Source organism: Mya arenaria, chromosome 6 (genome assembly GCF_026914265.1).
Source record: "Mya arenaria isolate MELC-2E11 chromosome 6, ASM2691426v1".
Taxonomy (NCBI): Eukaryota; Metazoa; Mollusca; class Bivalvia; order Myida; family Myidae; genus Mya; species Mya arenaria.
Genome location: NC_069127.1, coordinates 58,268,473 through 58,292,614, shown reverse-complemented (window position 1 = coordinate 58,292,614; position 24,142 = coordinate 58,268,473). Strand labels below are relative to the sequence as shown.

Below are 24,142 nucleotides of genomic sequence, written 5' to 3'. Positions count from 1 at the left end.
TGATAAGTGCGTCACGATTTCAATGATTTCAACGTCAGTAGGGCTATCATATGGTTTGAAAGACAGAATAATGTGGTATATCCAGACATATAAATGCAAATATATGTCCATTATGTGCCAGGAATGTGAAATCTGAGATTATATGATGCAATTTCTTATTTGCATTCAACTATCATGGGTTAACATTTGTCGATAATTCGTGGCAATTTGGAATATGTTTGGTATTATGACTTCCAAAAACGGAATGAAATCTGTTGACTAGTCAATTTTTTTTTATGTCTTTCGAAGAAATAAAGTTGATGTGTTGGCAAAACATTGTGTGTCGCTTGTTCAGAACTTCCTAAAGGATAACAAACAACGTCATCTTGTTGACAAAACTAAAGTTAATTAAACATTTTGAGGGGTGAAGGGAAAAGGTTTTATCTTCTTCTTTTTTTAATGTCACATAGCACTTTTTTGCATTCACCACTCAAAATGTTTGAGTAACTTTAGTTTTGTCATGAATACATTTGTAATTTGCAGTGGTTTTTTTTAATGAGTTTGGAGACAGATGCTTCAACTGTACTTGTTTTATCTAAATATATCCCTTTCTTCATAAAGTAGTTGACGTTCTAGTTAACATAAACAAAGTTTCTGAAAAATATGTCCCTAAGTCATTATAACTTTAACAAAGTTGTGAAACATTGGCCCAATGTCTTCAGAATTGTTATCATCTTGCAAAAGCTTAAAGCTGCACTCTCACAGATTTACCTTTTTTAAACTTTTTTTATTTTTTGTCTTGGAAAGAGTTATTTTTTGTCTTGGAAAGAGCAAATTTTTGCGTAAATATCTGCAAACCAATGATATAAGATTGCTGACAAAAGATCAGATCGTAGATTTTCATATTTCTGTTCGAAAATAAATGTTTTATGGCTTAAACCATTACTAGCAGTTTAAGGAAAATGCATAAAACATCAATTTTTTAACTTAAATATAAAAATTTGCGATCTAATTTTTGTTAGCAGTTGTATATTATTAAACTGATTTCTGTGGATTTTCGCAAAAATTGGCTCGTTCCAAGACAAAAAATAAAAAAGGTGTCAAAACATTCAATCTGTGAGAGTGCAGCTTTAATATGTTGGCTGTAGCTTAAAAAATGAAATAACATGGAAATAACTGTTGTAGATAAATGTGAAGGTCAAATAACCCCTTGCTATTTTTATTGTAAACATTAAGTATCATTTTCATGCTGGGGTAATTGATGCTCCAGCAGATTTCTGTCTGTTTATAACATTTTAAGTACACAAATGCAGAAAAAACCTGGTTTTAACTCTTTACTTATAAGTTCACAATAATTTTATGTAAAAATTAGGAACAAATTATTTGTCAAAATGCTGTTAATCACACTTTGAAGAACTATCACATAAATAAATAGTTACTGCACGACAAACATAATTTATAAATTTAATTTATTTAATACCGTATACATATGTGCCTCCGCAAATTGGATGGCTATGGCTAGACAGAGTCGGGTTTGATCATCTAGACTTCTTCTGATGAAAACACCACCAACTTTCTATTTTGTCATTTACTGGGTTGAATTCAGCCGTTTCTGCACTTAGGCTAGCTAAGTAACAAAATAGCCATTCCTGCCAAAGTCTGAGAACTTTTTATTTTTATTTTTTTTAGCCAAGCTGTAGATTCAATTGTTTATTAAAACAAAAATGAACAATAATTATATATTATTATCTTTCCAACATAGCTTTTATGATGTAATTTATCTTAATCTTTAATTTTACTAAGTATACACATACAATATAAGAGGTTAGTTTTATGATGTATTAATTTTGTGAAATTTGTAATAATGAACCATTATTGCTACATTTTTGTCTGAACATTATCTCACATACATATTGAAACTGCAATAAGTTTAGGAAGACTTAGCCCTTTGTTAATTAACTATCATGGGAAAAGTCAAATTACAATGCTATTCACTTATACAACACACTAGTTATTGAACATTTTCCATGACAACAAAGTACATGCAATAAACAAGTCAGCACTCAAATGCAAGTCTTAAGAATAAGAATTGTTTTCCATGCCTTTTCAAGATGCCTTTTCAGAATCGAAGTTTAATATATATATATTGCAAGCTTGTTTTTCAGAAAGTTGAATTTGTTTAGATGAATTTGCTCTTTAAAACATTATCATAAATGCTTTTTAATTTGATAGCTATTCTTATGAGTTATTCATTTCCTTTGCAGATTAAGCTTGTGAACATTAGCAGCAATGACATTGTGGACGGTAACCAGAAACTGACGCTAGGTCTTGTTTGGTCCATTATTCTACATTGGCAGGTATGATAAATATTATTTCATAATGCCATACTAATTGAATTCTTGGTGTGACAGAATTTAGCCGGCCAGAATAACAGTGATGCCACAATTAAAATATAAATACAAGTTATCCATTTTGTTTAAAAAAGAGAAGGGGACGTGAAGGCAAGACCATTTTGATCAAATATAAATATTATTGATTCAATCAAAACTTGTTGGCTCAAACTTGATGTATGGACTGTTGTAAGTTAAATTTACTCTATGTAAGCATTCCTTTGCTTGATAACTGCGAGGCTCAAAGTATTTCGGCTGATCCCTGGGAAAGGGTCTCGACTGTAATAATAATCCTCAACAATTGCAACATAACACACCATTCTTGGTTTAATTTTAAGGAAATATCTAACAAAATACTCATTTTATTTACCAACTACACCAGTTACACTGTTTTGAAGTTGTCACAGACATAACATGTAATCTTTTTAAGTTGCGTTTTTGGCATTTTCTGTAAAAATAGGTGCAGCTAATCTGTCTGAACAAGTTGTCACAAATGGCAAAAATTGATTGTTTTTATTTCCTCAACTCTGAGTTCTGTTTTAGAACTTGCTCGAGTTCAATTCACATACAAATATGAAGCAAAATAACCAAAATATGATGCATTTTTTCTATAACTAGTTTATGACTAATTACTATAACATGCACTAAATTCGACCTAAAGCTTATGATATATTTCTTTAACTTCTAATCGACTAAGAGCTTATGACACATTCCTATAACTTACACTAAAATCGACTAAGAGCTTATGACACATTCCTATAACTTACAATTAAATCCACTAAGAGCTTATGACACATTACTATACCTTGCACTAAATTCGACTAAGAGCTTATGACACATTTCTATAACTTGCACTTTAATCAATCTAAAGCTTATGACACATTTCTTTAACTTAAACTAAAACTGACTAAGACCTTAAGACACATTTCTATAACTTACACTAAAATCCACTAAGAGCTTATGCCACATTCCTATAACTTACACTTAAATCCACTAAGAGCTTATGCCACATTCCTATAACTTACACTTAAATCGACTAAGAGCTTATGACACATTCCAATAACTTACACTTAAATCGACTAAGAGCTTATGACACATTCCTATAACTTACACTTAAATCGACTAAGAGCTTATGCCACATTCCTATAACTTACACTTAAATCGACTAAGAGCTTATGCCACATTCCTATAACTTACACTTAAATCGACTAAGAGCTTATGCCACATTCCTATAACTTACACTTAAATCGACTAAGAGCTTATGCCACATTCCTATAACTTACACTTAAATCGACTAAGAGCTTATGCCACATTCCTATAACTTTCACTTAAATCGACTAAGAGCTTCATTGAAATGCCCCCCCCCCCCCCGACCTATAGCACATTTCTTGCTGAGATAATAACTCTGGTTAGATTATTCAGGATGGTAAAATAACCATTTACTAGAGGAAAAATATGTGTAATGTTGGCGCAAGATCGGGATGCTCAGGAGGGATAATTGAAAACAAACCTAATATAAAGTGATGGGGATCGGTAATTTCTCGGTGGTCCTATTACTGGTGAATGGGCAGTTATTGGGTCGAACAAGTAACATGAATGGCGACAACATGTAAAACAGCAATAAAGTGACTTGTGGGTTACAATATGCTGTTTCATGGAGTTTCTAAGCTTTTTCGTTGTTGCCTGATTTAGTGATCTTGACTTTTGCTAATTTTTCAGAAATAAACAATAAACAAACCAAAATTCTGACACTAGTACTTGGCATAAGAAAAATCAACAAGCCCTGCTAATACTATATATAAAATCCAGAATTTGAGCAAGCTTGGAGAGCATTTTTCCAGTGTAAGACTTTAGGGCTTTTGCTATGTTCGACCACTGACAATTTAATCTTATAAGTCTTTTTTTTATGTTTGTTTGAGGCAGAAAAATGTCTACTGAGCTTAGGACATTGGGGCTCAGCTATTGTTGGAGGAATGGTTTTGTTCCTAGGAGAGATTTAGTTTAAACTTATATATTTTGCAACAATTGTGAAACAAGTTGGCATGGTTTAATGTGAGAACAATTTTTTGGTCTGGTGTTGTGGGGAAAACTGGAGTGCCTGGGGAAAACCCACTTGTCGGCCTTGGCGCCACAAATCAAACTCACATGCGCTCAGACTGGGAATCGAACCAAGGTCACATAGGAGGGGATTCTAACCCACGTAACCACAGAGATGTACCACAGTGACAAGACTTAGTGTTCATGCCCATGTCTCCACCAATGAGAGCACTGGACAGATTCACATTTAACCATTTAGAAGAGCTGGTTTGCCGACTTAATTGTTTATTAACGACCATAATTAAACACTAACTATAACTCAGTACTGTTGAAAATCCCTCTTAGGTACAAAACAGCCAATCATCTTCTTGATTTAACAGCCCCATAGTTCTGTAGCTTCTGAGAATGTAAAAATAATAGTATACACTTAACATATGGAAAACATTTTGAAATCTCCATACAAAAATCAGGTCTGTTTCCTAAATAACTGCAAGTAAAAAATCTATTCTTTTTCATATTCACCCTGTCCGGATATGAATGTAATTTGAATACAAAGAGCTTACATCAAATGTCATAGTTTGGCATATTTTCGTTGCTGTTTTAGGTTGAGTTTGTTATGAATATTACCCAACATGAAGTCAAGATATTACTATCAGTATCACTTAAGGCCTTGAAGTAGGATTTCTTTTTATCTTCTTTTTGAAATACTGATTTCTCATACTAGTAAGAAAGCAAATTTATGAAAATTTAATGTAAATATACTGTATAATTACATGTTTATCATAGTCCTTTTTACAGATACTGCTTTTAACTTTTCACCGCAAAGACTAATTTGCCTGGATAGTTAATTGTTGGGTTCTAAACAATGAAAATTGTGATTCAAACCATCTGGAAATAGTCTTAAGTAGCATATCTGATGGAAAATCCAGCTGAAAAGCCTGTCTGTGAAAAGATCTACGCAGATGTCCTTGATCTAATACACAGACATGATCTAATACACAGACATGTTTTTGAATGTATTTACTGTGATTTGTAAATATGGGCCTGCACATTGTTTACTCTTGACTTGTTGAGGTCAACATTTGTCTATAATGCACCAGCTGACTGTTATAAATATAAACTAGTTGGGTAATGTACTACAAGTTGTGGTTCATTATTGCTCCTAGGCCAACAAATTAAATAAATGGTTTGGTTAGGGTGAAATTTAAACAAGTTATGTAAAAAGATTGTAATACGAAGAATAATTTGTCTTTTCGGAGTCTGAGACTAAATTCAGACTTAAGACTGTTTGTAAACATAGCCCAAAGATAGCCATGAATTAGACAACAACAGTTCAAAGTTTGTCAAAATCCCTTTGGTTTGAAAATACTTTGAGGATCAATTGATCTAAGCATTCAATAATAAACTGGTAGTAGTGTTAAGAAATATGAAGCCATTTTCTCATGATAAATGCGCTAATTCTTACCCTTTGAATATTTTAAGGTGAAGGATGTTATGAAAGACCTGATGGACGATTTGCGCCAAACGAACCTGGAGCGTACATTACTGGTGTGGTGTCGCCACTCCACTCAAGGGTAAGTAACTTTGGAACGTATCTGTATAAGTTAAGCTGCTGATAAGCCATTTAAGCCAAACCAACCTAGAGCGTACATTACTGGTGTGGTGTGGCCACTCCACTCAAGGGTAAGTTACTAGGGAACGTATCTGTTTATGTTAGCTGCTGATAAGCCATTTACACTAGACAAACCTGGTGCGTACATTACTGGTGTGGTGCGGTGCCACTCCATTCAAGGATTAGTAACTTAAGCAAAGTATGTTATGTAAGATACCAATTAACCATTTACACTAAACAAGCAAACAATGTTTAAACTAACAACGTTTATTGTGAAAAATTAATACAAAAGTATGAAAATAAAGAAGGAAAATGTCTAAAACATTTGCTGTTAAAAAAGCTAAAAAAGTTCTCTTTAATACATTCATTTAGATGGTTTTATGTTTTGAATATGGCTCCAGATGCTTACCCTAGGTGCTGTAATTACCTTACCTCAGGGGGTAAGGGAATTTGGGCGATTTACATCTGTTTGCCATGTTTACCTGTCTGTTTTTAAAAAAAAAAGCAAGTTCTTGGTAAAGCGTTATTTTAAGTCAAATTTGCAGATCCCAACTGTTGCTACATTCAACACACCTAAGTTTAGCCGTGATTGTTCCGATGTCCTATTACAAACCAGCGATTTTGCTGCAAAATCAGGCTGAAAGTAGAATTCGCTAAAAGCTCTATAATTGTTCTCATCAAGATAATGGATTCTTAAACTTTATGTTACATAATAAATATACTAATAGATCTTTATTTTTCAGGTATGCTGACGTTGATGTAAAGAATTTCACGACAAGTTGGCGATCTGGTCTCGCCTTTAATGCCCTTATTCATAAATACAAGTAAGTAAAAAGATAACTTTTGATTGAGTGAATGAGTTACAAATTAACGGGATTTTGAATCAGAAAAGGATGCCCTTTCTAAATGATTGCAACGATTAATATTTGGAAAAAGTTTTTAGCTCATCTGTTCTTAATTTTTTAAAAATAGGTCAAGGTATTTTTGTAGCGTTGTCATTTACTTTTAGGAAGGCAACCAAGGCTTACAGAAACTTTAACCTTGGCCATTAAACTAAAAATTTCAAGATATTTATATGAAACTTAGTGACAGACATTTGACCAAAGGCAATACACATTATGTATGAAATTTAGGCAGTTAACTCGTGACTTTAATAATTGGTGAGTTATGCCTCTTGTCTAACATTTAGGGTTGGCTCCACAGCCCTCTTGTTAATACTCAGTTATATAGCCATTCAAGTTTGATTTCCAGTGGCGTCAAGGAGGAATTATCCCTTTTTGCTTTCAAAATTTGGAGAATGAAATTTCCAGAGGCTTATTTAAATTTTCAAATTTTGAGGATTGTAATTTCAAAATACATTTTCAATTTTTTAATATGTCTGCTGTTAAGGGTAAAATGTACTGAACGCAAATCGTAGAAGTCTGGAAATGTCTGACATGGGAATAGTCTGTTGAATGTATTGAGTGAAATTCCAAGATTGGGCAATAATTGTTTCTCATTTGTCAAACAGAAGAGGAACACCATGATGGGAAAAGACTTTTGGCAATTATTCTGGCAATAGATTGGACAAAGTACTGTTTCTAAGGTGGACATTATAAATTGATGCCCAAATATAATTTTTTATGAATGCATTGTCATGACTTGTTTAATTCACTTTTCTTAAATGATCAAAACAAAAAAGGCCATATGATTTAGTTACATGTATATTAAAAGACATTAGCATTACTTGGCAATTATTTATCTGGGGAATTTGTTAATTAAAAAACCAAACACATTTATAAAGGCTTATATTTTTAACTGTACCTAAATGATATGCTTTTTTATCAATTAAATCAATGATGAGTTAAAAATGATCATGAATTAAGATTAGATTATTTCTTTTGAATCAACCCATACTGTGCGCCTTCAAAGGAACTCTGCCACGATTTGCAGGCTCAGACACAAACAATTGTAATTACATGTGTAATGTGAACGTGGATATGTCCAAGGCAAAGCCATGGATAAAATTGGTGTTCATCCTAGCGAAATGGTTTCTTAATACGTCTGTAAGACGTCACTTTAGAAGAAAATACGAGTAACTGTATCCGACTTATAGACAATAAGTGTATTATGTGTATTAGGAAGCAAATAAATGCATTAATCAATAAATAAATGCAGATTTATAAATAGAAATATTTTCCCGAAAGATTAACTTGAGATTATTATCATGGCCTTTCTAAAGACAATGTATCGGCTAGTGGGATTACTCGAAATTCTCGTGCAATGTCTGCAAAAAAACATATGAAGACACTTTTTCAATAGCTCTGCTGGGGGTATAGTCGTATAACTAAAATATGACCACTTTAAGATTAGGTGAAGTATTGTTGTAAGGATGGTTTTAGATATTGAATTTTATCTTCAGGTGATACATATAATCATACATGTTCAACCTATGTCTTCATTTTTTGTCATTGTGAAAAAAAGTTTATTTCTCTTAAAAAGCGAAATATCCGTCAAAGTGCTTTTTCTTCTATATTTAATTAATTAAAGTGTATGCATATTTTTTTATTGTTAGATAATTATAGTTCCATGATCTTAATATTGGCACACATCAGGTCCTGATAAAATATATTAGTAGATTTACTTGTTAAAAATAACCTGTGGCCATCAATCAACAAAAAACATCTGTATAATTCAACTTTTAGGGCCTCAAATATTTGTATCAGTGATGGTATAAAGGCACACAATAAGGTTGATGCAATTTGTTATTTTTTTTAATGCATTATCATGTTCACCTCATTTGACTTTGATATTAACGATCACAAGAAAAAAGAAATGATTGAGGTACCTCGATCTTTTGGCGCTTTTTTGACTGGGGAATTTGTGGCCCCAAAAAGAAAAATAAGAAAAAAATAAAGAAGGGCCTCATAGCCTCATACTGTAAATGATCAAAAAAAAAGGTTAATATTTTTTATAACCTGTACCTAAATCATTTGCTTGTTTTTGGTTTTAATCATTTAAGTTTAATCAGTTAAACATGAAAATGCATTCAAATGAAAAAAAAATATTTTGGCATCAACTTTATAATATATTGTGCGCCTTCAATAATAGCTAATTCATGAGACTGGCCGTATTCCATGTAACATGAGGGATATTTCCATATAAACCATATTTGTTCAGTAAATGGAAAGTGATATGGTAAGTGGTCTTGTTGAACGGTACAGTAGAAAAAAAATGAAGAATTACAGTTTGACATGCAAAACAGATATTTAAAACCAGGTTGAATTAACGTAATGTGCCCAATGCAAGCATCAATGAACTTAAACAGAACAGAATTGCTTTGCTGTCACTGAGCAGACGAGATTTGTCAGTGTTACTTAACTAATGAAATTGAGCTCTAAAACGTTTCGATGGTTGTAAAAGATATACACATTTTCATTAAGTGGTTAAAATGTTTTAAGTAATAAATACTCTGGCATTGATGTATTTAAGAATTGCCTTTAAGGATTTAGATGGTACTTAACGCTTTTTATTTCTGTTTTTTATTGAAGGAAAGCATTATTACATCATGGAAATATAATATATTTAAACAATGAGATTTGAAAATACTTGTTTGGTACTAAAAATGTTAACGATTGCATGAATAAACAAGCTAGTAAATCAAGCCTCCATAATTGTTTACAAATGTTATCAAAGAGTGTTTTACAAGTCAGTCCCCCTCCCGTAAAAACCTTTGCATTAATTGATAGTGCTAGTTTATGATATAAAATAAGCACCTGGTTAAATCTTTGGTTTGCTCAATAGTAATATTTAAGAACTTTGATTCTAAAATAAACGGCCATTTAAAGTGTTTCTTGAATATTCTAGAAATACATTCGAGAATTAATTTTGAATAATTCTAGAGTTATTCTATAATGTTTAGCAGGGGTCATTAAATATGATTTCTAATAAATGATGTTATCTGTTTTCCATTGCTCATGTGATTTGTTTATACCTGTTTTGTTTTTTTCAGCTTAGGCCAAAAAAAAAAAAATATGTCTGGTTCAGGAAACCCGACCGACCCTATTTTTTACCCGCCGACCCTAAACTTTTTTTTCGAAATCGCGGCCGAAAACCGCTATACTGCGTATTGAAAATTTTCTTTTCTGTAGTTATTGCTCTTTGGGTTGATAGAGCGCGTTTATATCGATCTTTGGGTTAATAGAGCGCACAACAATGGCGGCGCCCATGGCGTGTTCACCAGCCACTTTGATGGCCATAAAACTCCAAAAATGTGAACATGGAGCAGAGCGGCAGGTCATGAAAGCGGTCCAGCATGGTTGCACAGCTTCGGAAGTATTCGAGGAGCTCCACCAACACCACTCACAATGTGCATTTGTTACAATGACAGAATTCACAAAAGAGATGTATTAAAGTGACTTATCTTTACAAGATATTTTAAACAAAATTGTCGACAGAAATCTTTAAAAAATGGAATTTTTATAAAATACTAGGTTGTACATGAATCTCTTTTGTGAACTCTTTGTGCAGGTTAGCATTGTACAGAGGGTGACTAAAAGGCATAGGGTACATAAACAGCAAGCATAGAAAAGGAAAATAATGTGAATAAACAAAGATGATACATGGTAAGATAGATAAGATAGATTTATTCGACATAAAAATTGCATATAACATGACAAATACAAATTTAAACATGTATAAACATATATAACATTTATGTCAAGGATAACACAAAAAAGAGTTAAAATAAAACCTTATTTCCATTGTGGTCCTTACAGATAATACAGGGTTGAAATGCTCTGTTATTATGTGGTTAAATGACTGCATTGAAACAAGCACACATCACAATACCACATGCTGGGAGTTACAAAGTGATCTGACTGCTCTGTGCATCGTCTACACATAGACAACATACGTCAAAAAAAAAAAAAAAAAAAAAAAAAAAAATGGAAAAAATGCCTACCCTCCTAATTTTTTGGGACAACGTTTCCTGAACCAGACATATTTTTTTTTTTGGCCTTATGTTTCCTTCATTGCAGAACAATGTCTTTATTTGTTTAAAATTAAAATTTGATGTTAACCAAAATGTTGATTGGTCAAAAAAATTCTAATAATTCATGCTAACCAATCAAATCATTGGAATGTGCAAAATAGCCAAAAGATAACCAGTGGACAGGTTATCATTGGTTTATACAATAGGCTGCTGGTGGATAAACACACAATTTATGTGCAGGTGTTATTAGCCACCGCTAGGCAAAAACACCCATGCTTGCACATCATTCTGCTTTATTTTTCTTAATAGAGAGAAAGAACAAAACCTTCCCAAATATCAGACCTTTTCGTATCATCATTTTATGTCAATGTTCCGTCTTGACATTTACATACAACTGCACCATTAGAAGACAGCGTTTTTCAAAAACCTAGTTTGGTGCGCGCACTTTGAAATTGGTCTAGCTACTAGCCTGATAATGTAATTATGCTGGATAATACAGCTGAACTATGATGCAGCCTGCTATGCCTGCAAGTTCAGTAATGCAATTTGAGACATATTAATTTTGTAGATAACACTTAATATTTTCTTATCCTTTTTTTTCAGGCCAGAGTTAACAAAGAGGCTGTTCTTTAATATTTGTTTTCTTTCTTTTTGTCAGGCCCGAGTTGTTCAACTATGAGGAAATGAGGCCCTTCTTTAAAAAAAATTCTTTTTCTTTTTTTTTAGGCCAGAGTTGTTTAGCTATGAGGCCCTTCTGTAATATTTTCATATTTCTTTTTTTTCAGGCCAGAGTTGTTTAACTATGAGGCCCTTCTTTCAAAAACAGCGGAAGAAAGGTTGGAGCATGCTTTCAATGTGGCGCACGAAAACCTCGGGGTGGATCCTCTTCTTGATCCAGAGGGTAGGTGGTTTATAAACAGAGGGATAGTATGTAGAGACTTATTTTATGAGTTTTGTTTTGAGGTCAATATGTTCACCAGGAGCATCTTTTCAATGTGATGCACGAAAAATCCAGGTTGATCCTTTACTAGGTTCTGCAAGAAAGTTGTTTCTAAAAAGAGAAATATTATGTTATGGCTTTATTTATTTTTCCTTTTTTAAGTTTTGAGGCGCTTCTGCCAAAAACAGCCGAGGCAAGGTTGTAAAATTGTTCACTGTGGCGCTCGAGAGACTTGTGATGGATCCACTTCTTGATCTGAAGAGAAAGTTATTTCTAAACAGAGATAGTGATCTATATACAATGTAGCTGTAAAGTTTATTTATGAGCGCCTTCTTTCATAATTATCCGAATAATTTTATAGTTTGGACCAGACTTTCATTATGGTAACGAAAAAACTTAAAACTTAGATAGAAGAGTAGGTTGTTGGAATGGAAAAGAAGTAATATCTTGAGGAACAATTTATTAAAATTATCTTGTCGTAGAGAAAAAGTTCAATGTTGTCATAGCTTTGGTGTAACGTCAATTTGCAAGTGAAAATAAGCACATGAGTAACAAGGCCATAACTCTTATTGTTAATAATTGTTGAAAAAAGCCCCTTTTTTGACTGAAAAAGACGCAACAACCAGACCAACATTGACATACACTCAAATTAATCAGATTTTAGATTATGGTATTATTCTTTATAATAATATGCTACAATTGGAAAATATAAATATGAATGATTCATTTATTGTCCAAATGACCTTAAAATAGTTTCAATTTGCCATCTTATTATTACTTAAACTATTATTATAAATTTTCAGATGTTACTGTGGAGACCCCTGACAAGAAGTCAATCATCATGTACCTGACGTGTCTGTTTAAAGTCCTACCCCACACAGATATTCCCACTGACCCAGATAGGGACATCTCACTCTCACCCACCACGCCCATTTCACCGGGCTCATTTTCAAAATCGATGAATATCGGGATACAGGAGTCGAAAACATCTGGGGTAAGTTTTGTTGTCAATTTTTCACTAATCTTTGGTTTTGGATTCTGTTGTGAATCAAACTTATTGGACTGGAAGTCATTTGAATTCAATTAAATATAATCATCAACATCAACTTCATCCTTATGGTCCACCTCCTCCTCATCATCATCAACATTCTCTCCTCCTTTTTCTCATCCTCTTCCTCTTCATTCTTTTTTGCTCCTCATTCTCTTCCTCCTCCTCCTCCTCCGCCTTCTCATTGTTGTTCTCATACTCCTCGTCCTCATCTTCCTTCTTATCCTTATCATCATCATCATCATCATCATCATCATCATCATCATCATCATCATCATCATCATCATCATCATCATCATCATTCTCTTTTTCTCCTCACCCTCCTCATCCTCAGCATCCTCAACAACATTATCATCCTCTTAATATTATCTTCATCATCAGCAACATTATCATCCTCATCATCTTAATCATCATCATCATCATAATCTTCAGCGTCGTCATCATCATCGTTGTCATCGTCGTCGTCATCATCATCATCATCTTTTTTCATCAACATCAAAAATTTTTGCTGTCATCATCATCACCACCATCATCAACATCATTATTGTTGTCAATATTTTCATATTTATTACCTTCATCATTGTCAGCATCATAGCCATCGTCATCATAATAAGCATTGCGCTGCATACCTAATAATCATCTTTAAACAAAAGCTTGCATCTTGTTTGCAAACAAATTTATGACATGATTTACAAAGAGATGTGTTATTAAATGTCTGTAAATGTCATATCGCCGACATGAAATCCTAACAACCTTAAAATTATGTGTGTGCATGTGCAAATATTTCCCTGCATAACAAAACAAAAATCCTGTTTTTCGTTGTGAATACAATTCATAAACGGATTGTTTTATTGCTAATTGGATGAAAGGCTTATTTGTTTTAGTGAAAGGATTTTCTTGATACCTGTTTTGACTTAAATACTTTTTTTGTGAGTGAAAAGTGATTTACAAATAAATCATGGATGACCTTGAAAAAACAAAGACAATGTCGCTGGATAAGAAATTAAAGGAAAGGTTTAAACTGCATTTTACGCGATATCAGTGCAGTATGCGTATAGTAAGTTCACTGTTATTTCATTTGCATGTTTAGTCATGTATATATAGCTTTAAAGATGCACTCTTACTCCCAAATAAGATTTAATACCACAATTAATAGTTTTGTTTAAATATTCCAAACAGGATGAATAAATGTCGAATACAATGGTTTTTAGGAAGGATACCGAGTTTAATTTGAAAGAAATGAGCATTAAGTACGGTATTTTTACCTTATTAGACTATGGTAGACCACAGTAAATGTTTTAGCATTCACCAATCATTTAATATTTGTGTTGCTTTCAGCTATTAATTACCTGGATACAATCTTGTTACCAGTAATTAATATTTTCCATAAATGCATTATTTAGTAAGTAGTAAAAGGTTAAACTGATAAACCTTTTACTAGTTTAAACTAAACTAACTAATTAAACTAGTAAAAGGTTTATCAGTCAAAATTGATGTTTGTTATACATGCGTATGTACTGATTTTGAATAAGAGTGTCACTTTAAAGCAGTAAAAAATAGATTTGAAATTCAATAAATTTATATACATTTTAATGATCCACAGTACCCATATTTAAAACATGAACTCATTTTTTGCATTAGTCACTCAGGTATGCATGTATGAAAATTGACAAAAAAATGACTGTGATTCATCAGGCTTTACAATTATTCATACCCTTAAACAGTTTTGTATCTATTAGCATTCTTCAATCTAGATTTTGTGTGATATTTTCCTATGCGCCATTTGGTACTGTTCACCGTTATGCTATTCACTGTTTAAGCACCATCTTGCTCATTGAAAAGTAACCTTAATTCTGCTGAAAATCTGAAAAGCAGACAATCGCACCCAGTCCCTTCAGTACCTTAAAGACATTCCCCTACCCCCCATTTTTCCCCCACACCCTTCCAAGCAATGGAGTGATTTTAGTCACATGATAACCCTGGACAAACAAATGAACATGGACTTGCAGTCAGTATATCCTTTCATTAAACAAAGTAGAAATATATTGAGGGTGGTGATTTAATTTCATGAAAGTAACTAGGTTATTCTCACTAGTGGACCTCCTCCCATTTCTATGAAAATAACAACTTAAAGATCAAAATCCAACAAGATGTGCAAAAAAACCCACTCTCTCCAAAATTCCTCCCTAAATGATATCCTCTCAAGGTCATTGGACATCTGTAGCATTTAACTGACCACGATGACCAGCAGTTTTAACAGTTTAAGTCTTGGTTGCTGACCAGCTTAAATATCACAATTAGAAACGAAAAAATCCTACCAGCTGAAATTTTGAGTATTAGTTTAATGCTTTAAATTGTCTAGTTGAGAGATGATATTGTTTGCTTGACCATGGATTGGATTTACTTGAAAGACACGATGGAGAACAATTGGAGTTTTAACTATGATATATGTGCTTGCGTTTTAAATAGAGTAAGTGTAATGTAAGAATATTGTACATTTCTTTGTTAACTGATTTCTATGCTAGCGCAAATAAGCTTTGAAATGGTGCAGTTCAAAAGTAGCCTTGTAATGATAGATGCATGCCCAAAGGAGCTTTGTATGATATTATAAATGTGCATGCATGCAAGAACAAAGACATTTTGTTTTCGACATAGGAGAACACAATGCAAAAAATTATCTTTGTTTTTTTTCCACATTTTGGTTGTGACATGATATTTGAAAAAAAATGCTGTGCAAAATTTTCTGGCGTTGAGCTACTCCATTCTATATGTTATGTTTTTTTCTAAGTTCACATAATACACTTTTAACACCACAACACCACATCCTCAAACAAACCAAGCATACTGCTTGTACATTAAAAATTAACGAAAACTTAAGCCACAAGATTACCCAATTTGAAATGAAAATAGGAACCCAAATATTTCTTAGGATTATTGAATTCTGATGGCTATTATCAACCAGGGCATTGCTATTCATACAGGCTAGATTGTCTTTCAGGACAAAAATAGTATTGATTAGCAAAGATAAGAAAAATTGTCTCATTTTTGGAATAATCTCAAAGCCTCTCTCTCGGGACGGGACACTCTTACCATGTTTTTTTTTTTTTTATCGTATACGAGTGATTTGTTAATATTAGCATGTTAAATAATAATCAGAAAATCGGTTGGAGTTTTAACAATATAACATAACAAGGTTTGTTAATAGGCTCTTTATATAAATTTTGTTTAATTTTCTTCATCGTCATCATCTTCGTCATCAGCAGCAGCAGCACCAGCAACCGCAGCAGCAGCATTATCACCTTCATCATCATCATCATCATCATCATCATCATCATCATCATCATCATAATCATCATCATCATCATCATCATCATCATTCTTATCAATCATGAATCAACATCAATCATCACCAGCACCATTAGCATAACAGCACCAACAGCACCACCACCAACATCATCATAATTGGCAGCAGTTAGTCCCTTAACCTCTCAAGGTCTGGTTACAATACACTTAATACTTCCCATGCAGTATAAGCACTTCTTAAAAGTGTGGGAATCAAAAAGATGGATGTATAAACAAATAGTTGTCAGACAGTTGAAGAGAAATTCCCAGACCTGGAATGTAAGAACTCCTGTACTTGTAACCTTGTAAGATATAATAACAATGAACATGGATCATCGATGTTTTTGCAGAAACCCATTTAGGACACATTACCAAAGTTTTGAAGTAAAAACTATTCAGACGAAACTTGATTTGTCACTTGTCTACAATTCAGGAAATTCACATAAAAAACAACAATGTAATGTATTCCAAGTTCCAATTATACTGGTTTAAAAAGTTGCTGAGTTGTAATTGCCCATTTATCTCCGGAGAAAGCAGACAAGCAATGGATCCCAATGCAATGTTCCTTCCTGTTTACACTCAACTTAATAATTCTTCTCTTGCCAACACATTATGATACCTCAGTGGGAGGAATACACTTGCTTCTCACTATAAGATGACCGAGGTTCGATTCCCAGCCTGGGTGCATGTATGTTTGGTTGTTGGTCACCAAGTGCGACAAATTGGCTTTCTCCGAGTAAGTCCAGTTTCCCCACAACACAAGACCACACTTTCAAAAAACATCATGTCAATGAGAGTGACTTAATGTAAACGTTAATATTACTTTCTGTTCGATCATTGTAAAATTAAGACAGTTTGAAAACAACACAGCAGTACATTTTCTGAGAAATGCATGTGTCGGGCCAGGGCCAAGGCCATGGTGGAGCTGCGCCAATGTGCATGACTATATTCTCATGACTGAAAAATGGTTAAATTTCGGTTGGATGAATATTTTGATTTTCTTCCTACAGACTTTGGTATGTGAATATCAGAAATACCAGCAGAAATAATAGATTTTCCAGATAGGCCTAATTAGATATTAAGATTAGTAATTAATGGAGTAAGTGAACTCTCCAGATTTGATTATTATACTGGGGAGGACTGACTTGAGTGATTTTCTGATAATCTGTGGTTATTCATGGTCTTATTATTTAATACATTATGGTATTAAATTGAACTGTGCAGAAAAATAGTAGAACAGGAAATGCATTTCTTGAAGCATTTGAACCAGGGGTGGGGGTGGGTGGGGGGTGTTTCCCGTTTTAATAAGATATGTAAGTCGTAAACATTACGTTGGTTACACCCACAAAGTTACAGGGGCAGAGTCTATGCAATGAATGTCATTACCAATATTTTTATTGAAACACAGTTTAAAGTGCTTCCATTTGACAACCAATCAGGAAGTGTCCATCCTGTGCCCCATGCATCACTGATCTTCAAGTCAACGACTAAACAATCAGTCTTGATGATGAAAATGGTGTTTAATCGTATTAATAAGTTCTGGGCCCATATACTCTCTGAATGTCTTCAAGTCTGAGTTTCAGACTTAGAAAGGCTATTTATTTAAATTACAAATTCATGTAATCTAAAAAAATTATCAAATGATGTGTAAATTGGTGAAAATCATATTATTTTAAACATTTCAAGCACTTTTTACCATTGTTGGTTTTAAAATGGCTGTTTTAAAACGAAATCAAAATTTGCAGTTGTGAGTCTCGAGTCTAAAACTCAAGACATTATAATTTAAGTTAATAATGGACCCAGACTGAGTCCTTAAAGACAGACATTAAAATTGTTAAAGCAAAATTTTTGAAATGTTTCTGATGTAATGATATACATTAGTGTTCAGGCTGATGCCTCTGCCGAATTAAGGGATCGCAGAACTGTAAGATTGTAATTTCATCATTTAGAAGAACTCTGACAACTCAAAATCCAATACGCTGATTAGTGATGTTCCGATGATCGATTATAATCGAAAATCGATTGGTTGGGCCTGAAATCGGCGACAATCGATTGTATTTGGTTATAATTGATCATCGAAAAAAAATTGAAAAAAATATAAGTAAGTGTTCAGACGTTATCTTTAACAAAATGGCAGATGAAAGCCACAATGAGCAAGTAAAAATGAACTATTTTTTATATAACACTTAATTACTTCAATCATAGACATAACGTATATGCATATAATGATTAAGAGTTTAATAATGTGCATGAATAAAACTTCACTTTTTGTTTTATTTAGTATTTTAAAAAAACGATTGTTCTATTGATAATCGGTTACTTGAGTGGAACCGATTATCGATTGTAAAATTGGAACCGATTCCCAACACTAACGCTGATTACAATACTGCCAAAAAGTATAGATGAAGTAATGAAAAGAAATGCTAAATTTCCATCAATTGATGAAAAAAACCCGCCATATTTGCATGAAGTAACGAAAAAAAACCCGCCATATTTGCATTAAGTAATGAAAAAACCCTCCAATTAGTCATTAATTGTTTTATTTAGTGAGTTATTTAGAAATTGACGCATGCTTACTAAGATTATGTGAAGGTATTTGAGCGGCATTTGGCTCTGAACACTAAGAAAGCCTTTATTTTCTTTCTTTTATGCAATTTGTCTGTGCCGAACTGCATCAGTACCCGGCCTGCGGACTTAATCATCAAGAGGACCAAAATAAACAAGTTACAAACAATAACATTGGTTATTCACAAACAACCTGAAAAAGCGGACCAGGATATAGTTTATCTTATCAAAACCTTATGCAAGAGAAAAAAGCACATAACACCAGCCTGGCTATGGCTACAAATCGGTGAGGGTGAGAAATTTGCCAGGAATCTTGATTATCTGGCACCTGTGAAACTTCATATTTATTGGCATATTTATGTTTTTGTGCAAAAGTATTGGTGGTAATAAATCTGTTTTGGAATTATTGTGAGTAATATAGCACCTAGGCTAAAATCTGTTTGTATGGAATTTGTAAATGTTTACAAAATCCTCTGAGTACTGGTTTTTCTGTTATTTCTGAAAATATGAGTGATATGCAAGGAGTTATTTAGAATATGCATCAAGATTAGTCTTCAAGTGTTTTGTATTAACTGGTTTCATATAAATCTTTGATGTTGTTGTTGTTTTTCTTCCAGAAATTTAGCCTTTAATATTTAGTTCTGGGAGAGTGCACAAGGGAGGTAATAAGCATTCTACATTATTAAGAAAAACACAAGGGCTTCTCTTAAGTTAATGCTGCATACTTGTGATGCTATCATAAGTATTATGGATGAAACATTGTTTTTTCTAACATTCCTGTCTTTCATGATTTTTTGAGCTTGCGCAGTTACTTCCTTGTCTTAAAAGCTACAACGATTAACCCAGCAACAAAATCAACCATAAAACCAACAAAAACAACCACAATAACAACAACAAAACCAACCACAAAAACAACAATAAAATCAACAACAAAAAACAGACAAGAATTTCATCTGAGGACCAGACTCCTGATTACCCTTATTTAACTTCAGAAAGGGAGAGCTGGGAGGCCGGGGGGGGGGGGGGGGGGAGATGGGGGGGGGGGGTAAAAGTAAAAACACTCTCTTTCATGGGGCATTAATCTTCAATTCTTAGAGGGAAAATCCACTGATCTTTTGCCAAAAAGGCATGCCCTGTAGACTCTCAGAACTGATTGATGGATCATGTTTTTTTCTGAAGGATTGCTGTAATCAGTCTCTCATAATGCTGGGGATTATAATCCCATCAAAATTGGATTACTATTGCTGTTGAGGTTATTTTCCTTTGTTTTACATGGATTTGTTTCTGGTTCCTATGATTGTTGATGCGTTTGTTGAAATGTTTCAGGAATTTTGAGCTTTCATCCATTATCATAGACGGATCATCATACACCCATTACTCCATTTTGATCAATAAACGTAATAATTAGAAGCTACATTTGATTTCATTATTATTACCAACACCATAAAATTGATATTACGTTTGGGAATATATGTCATGAAAGTTGAGTATGCGTGTGAACACAATTAACATTATAATTACCATCGATATAATAAATAAATGATTACCATCAATAACATTTCTGATGATGTCATATTTGTCTTCATCATCATCATCATCATCATCATCATCATCATCATCTTATTTTCCTCTATGTTGCTATCTTCGTACATATTTTCACCATCAACAACAGTAACAGCATCAACAACAGTAACAGCATCATCATCACTATCATCATTTTAACTATCATCACTATCACTATCATCATCATCATCATCATTATCATTATCATAATCATTATCAAAACCACTACCAGAACCACCACTATCATCGTCATCATCATCATCATCATCATCATCATCATCATTGTCATCATCATGGTCATCATTGTTGTTGTCATCATCATCATCGTCATCATCATCATCATCATCATCATCATCATCATCATCATCATCATTTGCCATAAATTTATTATTATTTAGGTATCTTAATTACATCTAACAGTAATTCATTCTGACTACAGTTAATTGGAAAATCCAAAAAACATTTTCTAGAAGCTCTTGAGACCTGGAACACAGGTTGTTAATGAATAGATTTGAATCTGTTCCAAAAATTTGAATAAACAGTTTAAGAGATCTATTGTTTAAGGTTTTTGTTAATTTCTTGGTAGAAATTTAGTGCTGCAGTAATCAGAGTTAAGATGCTGTGCTAATAATTTGATATTAACTTCCTCCTCACAGAGGAAATTCTTCTCATTTATAGCCAAGGGATTGCATAACAAAAAAGTAATTTACAATTCTTAGAGACTGTTTAGGTAGCTATTTTTAGATCATCCATTTTTAGAAAAAAATGTCAAGGTTTTGTCAAAACTTTAAATCGTATGACTCAAAAACTGTTCCAAGATATTCTAATGAAACTTGGTAGACATTTTGCCAGATGCAATTTTTCTATATTTTAAATGTCAACTGTCTGACATGACAAACAAAGATTGGATCAATTTAAGTGGGGAAGTCTTGACTACAATTGTGCCGCCAGATAAAACAACCAATCAGAATTTTACAATATCATTTTCTACCGGAAATAATCAAATGTAATCTTTGTAATAGTGAGAAGAATAATTAGACGCTTTATAATAAAAATAAAACCTTTATTCCATTCATTTAAAAAAATGAATGTCAATAATTGTACAATTTCAAATAGGAATAAAATTCAGCAAATTTCATAAACAAAACTCAACTAGAAAGAAAGATTTTTGCAGTTTTGCCACTTGAGATGGAAATTATACTTGAGACTGTTTGTAAATATCGTCAGGTCCCAGAACTCTACCTGACAGTTGTTGAGTTTTACCCCTTTTTTGACAGAAGAAACATACAAGTGTTGTTGTTGTCCGAGACACTCTTGTTGAGTTTCTGTATAAAATTATTTCCAGCTCACCTGAGCTCATTGTTATGTTTTGTATGTTTGTTACACATGTTGAAAATAGCTCATTGAGCTAATGTTTCTTGTTATCATAGACCTCACTTTAAATAAAGAATCTTGTATGTTTGTATCTTGTGTCTTGCATACATTACTCTTGTATACCATATACCTTTTGAAATATCTTCTACCCAAAATGGGTAGGCAGAACAGTTTTAAATATTATATAATAGATCTTATGCTTTGTTCTTACAGATGGCTGCATCGTTAAGTTCCCCATCAAGTCGCCAAAGTACTATGAGTTCTAGTGGCTCTGTCGACCTTCTCTCGTATCAAGACAGCCTCGAAAATGTGCTCACATGGCTGCTTGAAGCAGAAGAGGTCATTGAAAAACAAAAACCAATCGGAGAGGACGTTACAGTAGTGAAGAAACAGTTCTCTGAACATGAGGTGAGTTTTGAGAAATTCCATGATTATCGATATTAACTTCGGGTTGTAGGTAAAAACTCAATAAAGTTTAATGTCAAGGTCTATCAATTTGAATAAATATTTTAGTTTATACTTATTTAATTTAGCTTGTTAAAACAGTTAAAGAATCATTACTGCATTTTTTTCCCAAGTCAATTATGCTAGACTGTCCCTACCACCAAGTCAGCACAATGGAAAAAACGAAATGACATGATTGTTGAGGGCAAGGTTCACTTATCCAAATATTGAATCATTTTAACATGATTTTATCTAATAGGATTTCATGTTGGAACTTAAGCAAATCACCTAAAGACATTATTGCTGCGGTGACGGAAAATACATTATTGTCGTTACAAGGTCAAAACTAAAGTTCACATATCTAAACATATGACCATTTAGACCTTACTTTATTTGAAAGGAATTTATGCTGGAACTAACGAGACACCAAGACAGTATTGGCGCGGTGTTACGTGACGGAAATGACCTCATTGTGGAGGGCAAGGTCAAGGCGGAAGAGGAACAAGAAATTCGAGTTCAGATGGGGCTGCTCAATAATCGATGGGAGGAACTGAGATTGAAGGCGTTAGAACGACAGAGCAAGTGAGTTGTAATGGATATTGAGTATTGCATTTAAAAGTATTAAAAGTCAGCAATAATATACAGTCCAACCCTGTTGACTCAACTCTCAGGAACCATCGAAAATACCTCGAGTCTCTGGTTTTTTGAGTCAAGCAGGAATGCTTACCATCAGTATATTCCAGTATTAAGAAATCGGTCCTTTTCATCCAGTTCAAGCCAACCAGGAAATCAAGCCAAGCGAGTTCGAGTCAACGGGCTGTATAATAAAAATTCTGCACGTATAATCCAACTTTCTTAAATGGCCTGAGTGTATTGGACAATTGACTTGATGCCAAACAATCCTTTTATTAATATTCATAACTGTACCAATGGAGAGACTTACTAGTCAAATAATAAGCTTTGACATACAATTACAAATGGGCTTTAATATATTCTTTTGTAAAACAAAACAGTGAATTGTTGAGGGCCGTCATAATACGATTTAGTGCATATCAATATACAGTCGAAACTCGTTGGCTTGATATCCCATGGACCAGCCATAATTCTTCGAGCCTCGTGAATATAGAGCCAAGCGGTAATGCCTACAAAGAGTTGATCATTTACATCCAGTTTGAGCCAAACGATATTGAGCCTATGGGTTTTGTACTAAAATAAAAGAATCACATCATTTGAAAGCATTATTTTATTTTTTCTTTGCAGGCTTCAAATTACCCTGATGTCGCTACAACAAAAACAGTTAGATGAACTAGCAACCTGGCTGACCCAGATGGAAGCTCGGATCAGTGTCGCTGGGAAGCTTGGTTCAGATCTCGCACAAGTCAGACGGCAGATTGAGGACCATAAAAAACTTCAGGAGGAACTTGATCATCAACAGAAGAAGGTCGACAGTCTGCAGAACATGGTGGTTGTCGTGGACGATAATAATACAGAGTCTGGTGAGTGTTGGGTTATACTTGAATAATTTCAAGTCATTTTAATCAGTTTCTTGGTCTTAATTAAAAATGGGTTATACTAGGTTGTTTAACACACATTTTAGCACACAATTAGTTTAGATGATGAAGACAAGTAATTTGAGTCTTATGGACAGGACTACCAGATATTGACTTGAATGTGTACATTATTGAAGCATTGAAGAAAAGAATAAAAGTAAATAATCATAGCAAAAGAAAATTTGTTGCTGTCATTTTTCTTATTGACATCATGCCTTCATTGTAATAGCTACCCCAAAACTCATGGCATTTAATATATCATACAATATTATATTAGTTATACCATATTATATTCTCACAAAACTGCCATGTAACCGTAGTTACAG

At 33.3% G+C, this 24,142-nt stretch overlaps 1 protein-coding gene across 1 annotated transcript in view; it reads left to right on the top strand.

Annotated features, from left to right (window-relative positions):
* Positions 1–24,142, top strand: part of LOC128238547 (dystrophin-like) — a 177,955-nt gene that overhangs the window by 26,240 nt on the left and 127,573 nt on the right. Inside the window, exons 6-13 of the mRNA XM_052954580.1 lie at positions 2,244–2,336; positions 5,889–5,980; positions 6,762–6,842; positions 11,776–11,891; positions 12,734–12,924; positions 22,036–22,230; positions 22,667–22,848; positions 23,527–23,762. Coding sequence (XP_052810540.1) covers positions 2,244–2,336; positions 5,889–5,980; positions 6,762–6,842; positions 11,776–11,891; positions 12,734–12,924; positions 22,036–22,230; positions 22,667–22,848; positions 23,527–23,762 — 1,186 coding nt within the window. The remainder of the gene's footprint in view (positions 1–2,243; positions 2,337–5,888; positions 5,981–6,761; positions 6,843–11,775; positions 11,892–12,733; positions 12,925–22,035; positions 22,231–22,666; positions 22,849–23,526; positions 23,763–24,142) is intronic.